This window comes from Manis pentadactyla, chromosome 7, assembly GCF_030020395.1.
Source record: "Manis pentadactyla isolate mManPen7 chromosome 7, mManPen7.hap1, whole genome shotgun sequence".
NCBI lineage: Eukaryota > Metazoa > Chordata > Mammalia > Pholidota > Manidae > Manis > Manis pentadactyla.
This window is the reverse complement of record NC_080025.1, coordinates 135,453,617-135,468,103: the sequence shown is the minus strand read 5'-3', so window position 1 is coordinate 135,468,103 and position 14,487 is coordinate 135,453,617. Positions and strand designations below refer to the sequence as shown.

At 48.9% G+C, this 14,487-nt stretch overlaps 1 protein-coding gene across 19 annotated transcripts in view; it reads left to right on the top strand.

Moving 5' to 3' along the window:
* The window catches only part of HIPK2 (homeodomain interacting protein kinase 2), a 175,906-nt gene that overhangs the window by 159,773 nt on the left and 1,646 nt on the right, over positions 1 to 14,487 (top strand). For 5 of the 19 annotated variants that reach the window (XM_057504811.1, XM_057504815.1, XM_057504809.1 and 2 more), the window contains 3 exons: positions 858 to 1,015; positions 2,133 to 2,573; positions 3,672 to 13,900. In XM_057504811.1, the coding sequence (XP_057360794.1) occupies positions 858 to 1,015; positions 2,133 to 2,573; positions 3,672 to 3,821 (749 nt within the window). In that variant the 3' untranslated portion in view covers positions 3,822 to 13,900. Of the gene's footprint in view, positions 1 to 857; positions 1,016 to 2,132; positions 2,625 to 3,671; positions 13,901 to 14,487 lie in introns of those variants that run through there. The other 14 variants (XM_036926081.2, XM_036926077.2, XM_036926080.2 and 11 more) reach the window with 11 other exon arrangements.

Below are 14,487 nucleotides of genomic sequence, written 5' to 3'. Positions count from 1 at the left end.
TGTGTACGTCCTTGCCAAGTCTCCCTTCACGTTAGATACCATATGGTTCTTCTCTTGAACACGCCTGCTCCGGGCCCCACCCTCAAGTGTGGACAGTTTTTAGAGTCAGGGTGTTCATGCAGCAGTTTTGGCAAGTGACTGGATTCCCTGTGCCAAAGGCCTTTTTCACATTGGCCTCTTGAGTTTCATCTGTGTTAGGCAAAGTTTCAGGAGAGAAATGTTTGATGTCTGGAGAGACCCCGAGCGGCAGGCAAGCAGTAGCACTTGATTCTGCCCTGTCCCCTCCACCTGCGGCACTCCTGTGGCTTTCCCCACACAGGCACAAGTCCCACTCTGTCAGGAGCTAGTATTCACAGATCACTCAGCACCAAAATTGACTAAAATGGCTTATTTAATATAAACCTCCCTACCCTATTCATTTGATCCTGGTTCTTCCCTCTAGGACACGTGTGGTCCTTTTTTTGAGGCTTGGTTATCTGTGTCCTGCTGTGTCTGTCCCTGTGTCTGCGCACCTCTGTGGCTAGTCCCTCCCGCAGCCCTGGGTGGGGCGGGAGCAGCTGCAGAGACCTCTCCACTCTCCTGTTAGCCCCTCCCTTGCTTCTCAGTGTCACCAGAAAGTGATTCCAAAGCCCGGCAATGTTTGCTCCCAAGCAGTGGGACAAGCCAGGGCCCAGTGGCCAGTGCGGAGTCAGGGCGGGGTCATGGCTGGGTCTGGGTAGGTGAGGCTCCTCTGTGATTGCCCCGTCTCAGGGAAGTGTTCCTTCCTGGAAGGCCGCTGTTGTCCCCACAAGGGGTCGAGTTTTCCGGACTCCTGAGGACCTGTGACTGACCTGTGACCTGTTCCTCCTCCCCTGTAGTCAATACCAGTCACCACTCGTCCTACAAGTCCAAGTCGTCCAGCAACGTGACCTCCACCAGCGGTCACTCTTCAGGGAGCTCGGCTGGAGCCATCGCCTACCGACAGCAGCGGCCAGGACCCCCCTTCCAGCAGCAGCAGCCTCTCAATCTCAGCCAGGTGAGCCCCATGGACAGCCATGCTGCTGGCCAGCCCCTCTCTACTTCCCCTCCATCCTTGGGCTTCAGAGAGGGGCCCTGCGGGGCACCCTCACCCACTCGCCCACAGAGCCTCAGCCCCTCTGGTGGAGGCGGAATGCGCCCTGTGGGACCTCGGGTGTTTCCTTTCTGCCACGGGTCACCCCTCGGGAAGTTAATATCACTGGTTTGGTGAGAACTGGCCCAAAGTAAACTGACTTGTCTGATGTTACAAGGCACTTGGTGACAGGGTGACAGGGTGACAGGGTGCCAGGGCTAAAAGTCGGATGGCCCACCTCTTGCTATTCCAGCCCAGCAAAGGGTAGAACAGTGCGTCCTGGCCCAGTTAGGCCAGAACACCAGGGGCAGACCTGCAATCTGACGAAGTGGGGCTCCCTGATGCACTGCAGTGAGGGAGGCCACATACTAGGAACCCCAAACCAAGGAAAAGAGTCAGAGGATTCGGGAAAGGTGGGTAGCGTTTAGGTGGAATGTAAATGAAGCAGTCTCCAGGGCAGAGCCAGCCTGTGTGTAAAGGGTCAATGTTACGTCCTAATGGCAAAGTTGTCCCAGAGGCCTGTGTCCTGGGAAGCTGAGGAGGTAAGACAAACGGGCGTCTGTTCCAAGAGCCCTCATCTGAACCAGCGCGCCTGGGTTGTAAACAGAGCCCACGTCCCTGTGTCTCTGCTCTCCAGGTAAGGAAGGGCTGTTCCATTTGTACGAATGTAACTTCAAACAGCATAGTTTCTGAGAGCCTATGATTTTAGAAAACAAGATTGCACAGTGAGACAGAAAGCAGCCCCACTCAGAACGACTCCTTTTGACACTTGACAGCTTCAGTGTGCCCCAGGGAGACGTACTGTCTCCATTAGTTTGGCAGTTGGTTTTGTGTGTCCTCCAGCCTGAGGAATGGCCGGGCGCAGGGTCCCTTCCCCAGCCCCAGAGAAGTGTTAGTTGCCCGCAGACAAGGGAGGCATCCCCTGTCACTCCTGCAGCCTCAGGCCTCCCCCGACCCCTCTCCTCCCCACCCCTCCTCGCCCCTTCTTCCTCCCCCAGGCCAGCCCCCAAAGCGCCCTCTCCTGGTGCTCCTCCTCTTGCAGGCTCAGCAGCACGTCACCGCGGAGCGCGCCGGAGGCCACCGCAGGCAGCAGGCCTACGTCACGCCCACCATGGCTCAGGCTCCGTACTCCTTCCCGCACAGCAGCCCAGGCCACGGCACTGTGCACCCCCACCTGGCCGCTGCCGCAGCGCACCTCCCCACCCAGCCCCACCTCTACACCTACACAGCACCCGCCGCCCTGGGCTCCACAGGCACCGTGGCCCACCTGGTGGCCTCCCAAGGCTCGGCACGTCACACCGTGCAGCACACTGCCTACCCGGCCAGCATCGTCCACCAGGTCCCCGTGAGCATGGGTCCCCGGGTCCTGCCCTCACCCACCATCCACCCGAGTCAGTACCCAGCCCAGTTTGCCCACCAGACCTACATCAGCGCCTCTCCAGCCTCCACCGTCTACACTGGATACCCACTGAGCCCTGCCAAGGTCAACCAGTACCCTTACATATAAACACTGGAGTGGGGAGGGGGGAGGGCCGGGGGGGAAGAGGGGGCTGGGGGGAGAGGTGGGCACTGCGCTTTTTATACTGAAGATGCCACACACAAACAATGCAAACAGGGTGGGGGGCAGGGGGCAGGGACGGACACACGTGAAACTTGAACTAGGAGGTGGGAGGACTGAGAGCAGAGAAGAGAACATTTTTAAAAGGAAGGGATTAAGGAGGGGGAAATCTATGCTTTTTATTTTAAAAAAGAAAAAGAAAAAAAAGAGAACGTCAGTAACAAAAATCACAGCTCATGAACCCATTCTGCACCAAACTGGAAAGGAGAAGAGAGCAATGGAAAATTCCAGAAGTGGGGAGGGCCCCAGCTTTTGAAGAACTTTATCTATGAACTTTTCAAAGATTATTTTCATATGACAGCAAGTGACATTGAAGAATTTGCTGTCAGGGACACCTGATATGGAAATCCAATAGATTTTTACTCATTGAACATAAGAATTAGGGATTTTTCCAGAACTCTAAAGGGTCAGTAGCCCCCTGGACAGGCAGGCCGTGGCCTGAGGAGGCTGGTTTTGGGGATTGGTCTGGGGCTGTAAAGCGCAGTTCTGGCTCATTGGTCAGCACTGGTGGGGGATGGCCCGGCCGAGGGAAGACTCCTGGGGCAAGGGTGCGTGTTCTCCTTCCGAGTCCTCTGGATAAATCCCTAAGCAATGTTAGTCCTCAGATGTCATTAATAATGTGTGTTGCGAACTTTAGGGTTTTTTCTGATGGTTTATTTTCTCTTTGACTCAGTATCCCTAGACATGGAGCGTAGGGCTAGCGGGCATCGCTGACACCCTAGTAGAATGTAGCACTCGACACCCTTGTTTTCTACTTTGTGTTGACTCCAATGATACCAATAGACTATTCCTCAATGTAATTGCACAAAAAGAAGTGATATAACGTAGGCATGTAACCAATGTGGTGGTCCAGGTGTGTAAGCGTGAGTGAGCACGTGTGGGTGACGCGGGCCACCCCCTGTGTGTCCCTCGGCACCGCCGTCACAGCCCCCACGTCCCTGATTTTACACCATTCCCTCCTAGTGCCTTACCGACCGACAGACGCGGTGTGAGGGTTTACTTCCATGGTACTCCAAGAAGCTGACTGAGGCGAGTCAGATCATCTCAGCTCTTCTTTTGTGCTGTTGTAACATTTTACTCTGGTCTTTACCTCTTTTTTTTTTTTTTTTTTAATTTTATTTCGTTGTAATACCTGTTGTCTTTCTGGAGCTGTTGGCCAGCAGAGGCGTGGCAGGGAGGTGGCCGGGGCTGCAAGAACCCGCGATCTGGAGAGAGATGGGCAGACGGGGTGAATCTGATGACGGTGGTGCTTTCAGCCTTTCCCCTGCAGACAGAGAGCAAGAGAGGCTCCCCGCCCTGTTCCCCCGCCCCGCTCTTCCCCCAGCTTTCCGCCCTGGGGCCGGCTCCGCCACCTGTGGCACCCGAAGTCCCATCTCTGTGGGAGGAACGTCGGCCTTGCCGGCGGCTCCCTCCTTCCTGGTATGGAAGCGGCCAAGGAGAGGGGCCACCGCAGCCTCCTGCCCAGCACAGCCTTGCCGTGGCCGTGGGCTGGGCGAGAGGCGGCCCGGGACCCAGCTTGTGCTCGGACGCACCCCGCGCCCACCCGCGCAGCGCAGCCCCTCCCTCTGGCTCCATCCATTGTGTTGGGCTCTCACAGTTTTGCCAGCCTCTTCCCTCTGACGGCCCCCATCAACCTTCGTTTGCTGCTGAATCTTTCCTCACATTACCCAGGCCTCCCAAGACATGACTTTGTTTTCTATTTTAGAGGGTCTGGTGGGCAGAAGTTTGGAGGGACGTTTATGAGGGTCACCAGGGGGTCTCACACTGCACTTTGGAAAACACTCCCTCAGCCATTAAGTTTCCACAGAAATTTGCCCTTTGGCCTTTTTGCACCTTTGAAACTCGCTGGAAGTTTCCTCGGGCTTTGATCACGCTGGAGGTGGGGTGGGGGAAGGTCTCTTCATTCATAGCAAACTACTCTTACTATGCGAACATTGGGAGACTCTATCTGGTCATAGTCTGGGCTTTAAAGTGTGGTCCTAGTTGTTTGATTTTCAATGCTGAGTCCTTAACTGATCCCAAAGCCAAGTTTCTAAGGTGCAAAGAGGTTACTCCTACTTTTGAGGGTCCATCCTCATCTCCGCACCCCTCCACCCCACTCTGCTGTCTCCCTTAACGATCTACTGTGAACAGTGTTTTTATGATTTCCAACTAGTTGAGTAACGAAGCCAAGCTGTTACCTTAGCTCTTAGCTGTGAAATGTGAAGTAACTCTGGAAATATCCTCTCCCCAACCATAAATTCTACTTATCTTACAAAGAAGTAGGTCCCCAAACTGGAACCAGCTTAGGCCTCGGGCTGGAAGGACACCAGGACCCACTCTGGGTGGGCACCCTCAGGCAGCCCATCAGGGGCCAGCCAGATGCCCCTCTTGTGATAAGTACATCTTTATCTGGAGGTGGGGAAGTGCCGTCATTCTGAGACTACAGGAAAATGGCCAGTCCAGGGAGGGTAGGGGGTAAAGCCTTTGGAGGACACGGGAGCCAGAGCCTTAGAGCCACCAGCCTGGAAAATCGTCTCTTTCAGATTTTTGGCAGCCAGATGGCAGCGATACCCCATCAGAGCTACTCACCCAGTCACAGAATTCTTGGCTGCAGATGAGCCTCCATTTGCCTTACTGGATAGCAAGCATCCTGGATCCCTTTGCACAGTTCACTTCCAGCCCTTCCTAGAGCTGATCTTTTATGGGAAAAGACAACATAGCCTTCCGTTTGAAATAAAATTGTAAGTTAGAAGTCTCTTACCCTTTTACCTGACATTTTCTTTCTTTTTCTTCCAGATCAGGAATAAAGTTCCATGCTGCTCATAAAGATAATATTATTGTACTAATTATTTTGGTTATTACCATTGTAATTATTATCATTATCATCATGTTGATATTTTTATTGGGGTTTTAAATGCACATTTATTCCAAGTATCTTTGTGTTTTCTCCTTAATATTTAAACTTATTATGTCTGTGAGTGTATGAGTAGACAAGAGGGACATGTAGTTTTGTCAAGCCAAAAAAAAAAGGAAAAACCCAGGCATTAGGCCTTTTTTTCCTGTCATCTCTCTTCCATAAAGAACTATCTAGAAAGATCCACCATAGAACAAAAGTTTGAAGGAGAATCAGGCCTTTTTTCCCATACTAGCCAGATTGGGCTCTTGACAACATGGTTACCATCAATATTGTATTTTTCTGGATTCTCAGCAGCCTGGGCAGAGATCTGAGGAGGCATCTCCTGGGCTGACCCCTGGGCTGTGGTCCCTTCCGCATCCCCCAGCTCTCCTGTTCTTGTGAAGCCTGCTAACCAGATTCTTGGCTTACCTCACATCTGATATTTACCTGTCCAGCAAAATAAAAGCCCTCTGCCCAGCTGACCAAACCCCTTTCCTAACAGTCCTCCCCTTTCCCTTCGGTGCCCCAGGAATGTGGCTTACGTCCTTCAGTGCAGGGATAATTGTCCCTCCTAGAAGCCAATGGAATCATGAGCTGATGTAAGTTTGCTAGGCAAATGGCACCTTCCCCAGGGAGTTTCAGCCTCACTTTCCCTCCGTCTGCTCACTAACCACCATGCCCACTGCCTCCATCTCCCTCTCACCCCCCAATGCATCTTCTCAGCATGCAATTCTAGGGACAAACTAGCAAGCCAAAAAAATGTGGAGGGATGGTAAGATGCCAGAGGAACACTGACAAGGTCCAGCAGCTGCTCAGACATTGCAGCCCACCCCCGTCCGAAATTGTTGGCCAGTGAAGGGGCACAGCAGAGCCTCACAGCCATCCTCCCAGGATCTGACTGTTCCCTCAGTGCACTGCGCTGTATGTGACAGGCTTGTCTAATCAGCTTGAGGTGTCCACACACCGCCCTTCAAACCCAGAAACTGTGAGCCCTGGGTTAGAATGGCTGTTTTCGCTGAAGCTTACAAAGGGAGATGTCAGGCAGTGTCCAGCCCTGCAGATGCTCAGCAGCCATTAGTGCATGCTCTCATAGACCCCACATGCCTTCCTCTTCCCACAGAGCTGTGGGACTGGGAGCCCCAGGAAAAGACCTTAGTGGGGGAGGCCAGGCTCCCTGTACACTCAGCACTTGCCTGGATCTCCCAGCCAGTCCCCCAACTTTGAGTCACCCTGGCAAATAGGATGAACAATAGCCTGCCCGTCCCTGGGACCAAGCTCTCAAGTAGGTAGATGCCAACCTAGTCCTTAAACCGCAAATAACCTAGAGCATCATCTGTTCTTCAACTGGCTCCGTCCTTTACTAAAGAAATGTAGGTGAGACTAAGAGGGGAAGATTTAACAGGGCAGGTCAAGGAGAACCATGTAATGGGGGCCTTAGGAACCACAGGTCAATATGCTGTGCTTGGTGGGTTCTTGCTGACCCGTCTGGGTGTTTGACCCTTGTCTCTGCACTAGTGCCTCATTCATGATGTTTGGCTGTTTCCAAGGGAAGGGGTGAGCAGGCCGATGGGTGGGAGAGTCTGAGGCTTGAAGCCAATTAATACTGTGAAGTGGAGCGGGTGGTTGATCGAATTCAGAGGGAAAGGAAGGGTTGTCTCCTGGACCAAATTTGCATTCTGGCCTTACTGGCGGTGAGTGGCTTGCAGGCTGTGGGAGCCAGCTGGCCTTGTCCTCTTCCCCCTGGAAGACTCAACCCGCCCAAACACCAGATTGTGGGACCTAAGGAGGGAAGGTGAGATTAGCCCAGCTGCTAGCAGGCCGATTTCCCTTGACCAGATCTTTGGAATTGCAAACACTCATTTTGAACAAGCTTGTGGTGGAGGATTTGGGGTGTGTGAGTGTGTGTGAGTGGAGCAGACTTTCTTGGAAACCGGAGGAAGGAGATGAGGAGGCTTGCGGAGCTGTTACTGATGGGCTGTGGTTGATGAAACGAAGGGCACTCGTTCGTGGGGCAAGGGGGCATGTGGGGCTCTGGCTGGCTCTTGTGGTTGCTGTTAGGGACAGAAAATGGAAAGAAGAAAATAACCAGGTGCCCTCAAGTAGCAGCGCATTCACCAGAGAGGGGAGGCTGCCTCCCACAGGCCTGGCCTGGGCCTCAGTGACACTAGCCGAGCCATTTCGCAGGAAACATTGCAGCCCCTGGGACTTCGCAGACTTCTCTCCCTGCCTGTCTTTTCTTTCTGATGTGTCTTATGGATTTCAGATGGGGAAGCCTCAAAACTGAGCAGGCCAGAGATGTCCTTACCAAACCGGAAAGGAGGCTGAAGCTGTTCCTTTCTTTAGCCAAAGAACCCTTCTGAAAGGCACCTCCAGACGTGGACTAATGGCATTCCTGTCTTCCCTTTCTGGGCAATAATGACATTGTTAGTGATGCAATTCCATTAGCCTTGCTCTTTCCTCTCTAGCCTGACATTTTTTTTTTTCTGCTTTTATTTCAAAACTGTACTCATCTTTTAAGAGGAGTGGGTATTTGTAAATGCTGCTGCTATTGGGAGACTGAGGCACTGCACGAATACTTGGGCTTAACTAACTCATGTTACCATGCGCGGCAACCAGAGTAGCCCTTCTGCCAGGAAGCTCAGCTGCGTCAGGGGTTTAGAACCTGCTGGAGCTGGGCTGGGGATGTCAGTACTTTTCCACTTTGGTGCCTTAGGACTCTCTTTCTAACCTCCACAGACAAGAGAGTAAAATCTCAGTCGGGCTGCTAGAGAATTGAAGGTGGCGAAAGGACATTGAAATGCAATAGAAAACTTCCAAAGGCTTTTGGACCCATTGCTCACTACAGTGCCCCCACCCAGCAGAGGTTTCTCACATCTTTCTTGCTGTTGCCAGAAGTTTGAAAGAGCCAGCAGATCCAAGCCAGTTCTTCACTTCAGACTCGCAGTTTACAGAGAAGTGGCTCTCCTGCAGGGCACCCTTCTCAGAACACCTGTACTGGAAGGGGCTCTTCCCGATTCCCCGGCTCAAATCCCAGAGCCTCTGAGAGCCCCTGATCTCAGACCCCTGCATTTACATCACACTGACCCTCTCTTATTTGTTAAAATTTGCACAGTACCCCAAGTAGGTAACAGCCAACATTCAGTGAATGTTTTTCTGAATACCAGGCCCCAGGCCGTGCGCTGTCGGAGCCCTCGGAGCTGCCCCACTGACAACACCCCCGTTTACAGGGGAGGGGCGGCTGGTGCTCTCAGTAAGCAGCACGCATTAAAGGAAAGAAATACAATGGTGTTTTGAAATCTGCAGGTTCCTAATGAAATTTTTGTCCATCAGGCCTTTACTGAGATTTGATTTTGTTTTGCTTTTTTAATTAACAGCAATGAATGGCCTCATATTTCTGATGAAACGTTTAATGACACTCCCATTTAGTCTGTGCCAAACACAGTCCTAAAAGTCATTCATTGATTATCTAGTTTGATTCAGTCCTCATAACAACCCTGTGAAATTGGCAGTATCAGTCCCTTTACAGATGAGGCAGCTGGCTTGGAGGACTGGTAACCTGCCCAGGGTCACGAGGCTGGTGGGGAAGTTGGGCCTTGAACCTGGGCCTACCCAGCTCCAGAATGGAGCTCGCAGCCACTAGTCTCAGCTTTCTCCTATGCGTACGTGCAAAGGCCCAATGTCCCCTGCATCCCTGCTGCGAGCGTGGAATTCAGCTGAAGGTCTGTGAGAAGAGGGAACCCTGAAATGGATACAAGCAGAAGGGGCAGAATTCGTTTGACCTTTAGGGAAACTCTTAGGGGAGTTTCTGTTGAGTCACAGTAGAATTGATTTTTGATTTCTTTCCGGTGTCCCAACTAGCTTTAGCAGCACTGCTCCAGCAAACTCGAAGAGTGAAGAAAAAAAGTCTTCTTTTCTTTTAAAAAAATAATTTTCTATTGCTTATGGTTAATTCTAGAAAGGCAATATTAAAGGTATATATTTTTTTCAAAATGCTGTTTTTTACTGCACTGATAAATATCATGACAACTCTGGTCTCTGTCATAAATCCACTCTTCAACTCTGGGTAGAGCCAGATGCAGGATTCACATCAAATGTGTAAATACCATATGTGGGTCTGGTGTCCAGAAACTTTTTTCTTTGTGTTTAAAAAAAAAAAAAAGGAAGACAAGATGACTCTTAAAAAGAGGAACAAAATTAGGTTTTCCTTTAGATAACCTTCTCAAAGAAATGGCAAGCAATAGTTGTATAAACTGAGATAAACCAGCCAACTTTTAGGACCTGAGGAAAGAGAGCCTCTTGCCAAGGTATGAGATTAATAGGGATACAGAAGCATTTTAATTTTGGTTGAAAGGTGACAAGAATTTAGAAATACATTAGAAGTCGATTTTTAACTTTCTAGAAAACAATTATAATTTGGGAAACATCTCAGTTGTTTTGGGTGGGATTTTTGTTTCTTTTTAATTTTAAAAACTTTATCAACTGACTCCAGGCTTGTTTGCCTAAATTCTTAGGTAGTTCACACAAGTTCTAGAATCCTCTAGAACTTTAACTCCATTGGAAGCAAACCCAACTAATCAGAACTTGAGATCCTCGTTGGTTTCCATAGGTATTCTGGAATTCTGACAGAACACCTCAAGATTTTTTTAGAGAAGGTTTTAGATACATTGTCTTACACAAACTGTGACCTAATGGCAATAATTACCTCAAATGTGGGCATTCATCCTGGTTTTAGCCTTTTTTGAAATCATGTAGCCAGCTTGATCCTGGGATTTAAAGACTATGAACTCTGTGTGGGCTGAAAATAATGATTACTGCACACCTTGGACATTGTTGCTTAAGTGAATTCTGAAAATTGCTCATCTTTACAACAAAAACTAAGTCAAGGAAGTGATTATTCTATATGTGTTTTAATCAAATGTGATAGTCAAATGCACATGTTAAATATATGTTTTTAGCTACTGTAAAATGCTGTTAGTCTTCAGAGCTATCGAGGGAGTCGCATTTTAAATGCATAAACTAAATAATTGATTGTGGATACTAAAGCATATTTCTGGCTACATTTTATAGTTAAAGTGTTTTATAATTTACATTTAAACTGGTACTTTTTAAAGGAAATTTCTGTTTATAACTGACATCTTCAAACCCCAGCAATGGCCTCTTTGGTGGGAGGCCGTGTGCCCCAGGGCAGGTGTGTTCTCCCCGTGTTGCTGTGTAGCCTAACTTGGCATTTCCCCCTGTTAAGTAGTTTCCGCGTTAACTCGAGAGAATGTGAAAGGATTTCCGGGATGAGTGTGAAAGGCTTCCACAGCCTGGGCCAGATGCAAAGATCTCATGCTATGTTCTGCAAACACTTGTCTTCAGGGTCTCCTCGTTCACATCTTGGAAGGGACAGAGAGAACAGACACCTGGTTCGTTGATTTTGTCTTGATTTGAATGTTTAACTGGTATCAGTCCACTGGGTTCAGTCACCAGGCAATAGAAGACTCTGGGATTCAGGTGGCCCCGTAGGCACAGCTGCTGTTTCTGGGCCCTCAGCAATATTCTGGTTGGTGTTTTGCAAGAGAGAGTCATATACCACTTCACCTTAATTCATTGACTGAGTTTTCCATATATCTACTGTCATTCCTTTCCTCCTTTAAAACAAAATAAATGCAAAAGGATGTCTGTACTTTTTACTCTGTCAAACTTCAATTTGAAGCCTAGGTCAGTGGGAGCAGGACCCTAGACTCCTTCCTGGATACTGTGCGTGCCACAGAGCAGGGGTCACTGAAGGGCAGCGGGGGTGGGCCCTGGCTCCCATCGCAGGGGACATCCTACGTGTAAAGGCAAGAGAGCTACTGCAGACCGGGGGCCCCACGGTCCTGCTGGAGCAGACTGGGAAATGCTGGCTCCCCGAGTACTGGTTTGTGTTTTGTGTTCTCTTGTGCCACCACCGAAGTGCGATGAACTGCAGTGATCCAAAGGGCATTCCTTTAGCAGATAAGACCTTGAAAACTGCAAAACACCCAGGACCAGGGAACTGTGTGTGTGTGTGTGTGTGTGTGTGTGTGTGTTTAATGCATTTGCCTTTTCCCTATGAACTCTATTGATAGTAAGTTCTTACTACAGTTTTTTGTGAGAAATGTTACTGTAAAGCATTTTCCATCTTGCTCCCCTAATTATACTCCCACTTACCTCTGGTTGGTTTTTTTCCTTTGCTTTAATTAACCAAATGAATTTCATGTCATTGTCTTTGAGGCTTAACCATATTTTTTAAAACTAGAGGTATAGAAATTGGCTTAAAAAAAAAAAGTAAATACGTTGTATCAGAAAAGGGCTCTGCCATCTCCCCTCTCTAGTTCCCTTCCAACCCGTCTCCACGCAAATGAGTCTCTCCTGGCACTGCCTCCCCACTGAGCCGGGTCACTGTCCCTGGGGCCACCCTGGCCTCCACCCTGCTGTCGCCAGAGCCCCACAGGCACCAAGGACTCCCAAGAAGCCCTCAAGAGCAGGAAGAAGGACCCACTCGGCCTTGTGAGTGGTGTGGTCTTGCCTCCCTGTTAGATACTTGCCCACTTGGTTGAAGGGGCAATGGATTTATTATTATTATTATTATTGTTATTGTTATTATTATTATTATTATTATTATTATTTTAATAGTTTGGCTCAGGTTATAAGGAAGAACTTGGGAAGTGGTAAGTGACTTGACCGGGCCCATCCTCTGTGGCTTTCCGTGGCCTCTGAAGGGAACCTGAAGCGCCCCCGCCCCCTCCCCGCCTCCTTCCAGGCCGAATCCCCTGGCACTGCCTCGGCTGCTCCCCATCCATGCACTTTCCACCCTTCCACTTCTGTGTTCCTGCTCATTCAGCGCTTTCTTCCATGGCTTTTCCAAGGCACAATCACTTCTGGCCCCCAAAGCATCTCCTCATCCTCTTCGCGTGCATTTTTTAACCAAATGAAGTAGACCAGGAAGTCATACTTTGGGGCAGCAGAACTCGTAGTTTAGTAGAATCACTGTATAGGTATAGATGTTGATATATATGTTTGTGTATATATATATCAAACCAAATGTCTGATAGGAAAAGTATAGCTTTACGGATGAGGAGGAAGAGGAGCTTTTAGAAGTCAGAGTCAGTGCTGGCGGATGGGGCGAGCCCGGGATGTCCCCAGGCTGCACCTTCCAGACGTGGGCCTGAGGCGTGGCCCCGGGCTCTGGCCACCCACCTCGCCACAGGGGAGGTGGGGCGCCCGCAGGTGCCGCTGTTCTCTCTGGGTCCCCAGCATCAAAGGCACCGATGAGTGAGGTGGGGGACAGCAAATCAGAATGACTGGAATTTTCCATCCCGTTTTGCTTTGACCACGTGTATCGAGCTGCAGCCTCTGATGATTATATCACGTTTCCAAAAGTGGTATCCATTAGGATGGAAAGAGAACAGATCTGTAGAAATGTTTACCTTTCAACTGCCCATGAATTCAGGACACTCTGGATAGGAAGACTCACTCCCCAGCATGAGGACAGGGAGGGAGAGGCCTGGTGACGCTCGGCCACCGGTCCCAGGAGCAAGGCTCCCCCCCAAGGTCATCTCGCCTAGATCGTTCTCCCCCTGGTCATCTCAGCTCAATAACCCTACGAAAGCCCTGGTCTGTTGTGTTCCTTCACTGTACGGTTTCTGTAATAAAAAGTGTTAATCCATGTTAATCTTTGTGAAAATTATTGCGTGCAACAGTATTTTCTCGTGTACCTCTTTTTTCCGATGTGAATTGTCCCTCTTTTCTTTCTTATTTATAAATGTCTACTTTTTTTAAAGATAAACCAATGTGTTGTAGACCTATATGTAACCTATCCCTTAGTCTCATATTATAGGTATGTTATAAGAATGGATATTTTACTTGGCTTTAGAATGTTTTACAAGAAAAATAATTCTTAACTGATCAAGTCCTTGCTACTAAAATGCTTGTGTTTTTCATCATGATGTCGTGTGCTTCTAAATTAATCATTTTCGTTGTAGAAAAATGGAGTGAATTTATATTAGTCTTGGAAACTAATAATAGCATTGTAAATTTATGAGATGATTTTAACAGAAAAAAATTATAGAAGAATATAGTTATTTTAATTGTAATATTACTAACTGTAGGGTGAGAAAGGGGGGGTCCCATTGTGGTGAACTATGTTATAGCTTGTTACTCACAGTTTCTTTTTGATCATTTTTTCGGTCTCTGAGGTGAAACGAGTTATTAATTAAAATTTGTAAACTCACATATGCATATTGTATATGTGTAGAAATGTAATCACACTTTGTCTTGGAATTACATTAAACTGTTTGGAATCACTGTACACTCAGCCTGGCATGCTTATTTATTCTAGAAACAGACTAGTTATACAACTAAAGTGGTTATTATATGGAGTGACTTCCTTAAGAAGTTATTTATCTCTTTGGAAATTACTTAATACCTCTGAACATTTTTGTAAGTCATCACTGCATTTACAGGTTGCCAAGATGACTGTGTGTGGCTGCAGGGGGTGCCCAAGAGACCAGTTCACGTGTGGCGCTGGGTGGGGGGAGTCCTCTACCTCGCATTGCCTCTCCAGAGCCATTTCAACCCTCCTGCTCCCAAACTCCATCTCTGAGGCCTAGTCCTTGCTGTCATCTGCTATCCTGAGTACTTGCCCATGTTCATCCCGGAGGTTCACCCGGGCCCTGTCCACTCACCAGGGCCTCCCCGAGACTCCCCGCTTGAGCCATGAGCACCACAGCCCCACCCTGGCCCTCACACCACAGCTGAGTCACCTCAGGAAGCCTGTGAAACTCCACACCCTGCTCTTGACTGTGGCTTCCTATTCTTTCAGCACTCTTTTATTAATTATTATTATTATTAGGGTGACATACACATGACATAAAATTTGTCATTTTAAAGTTTACA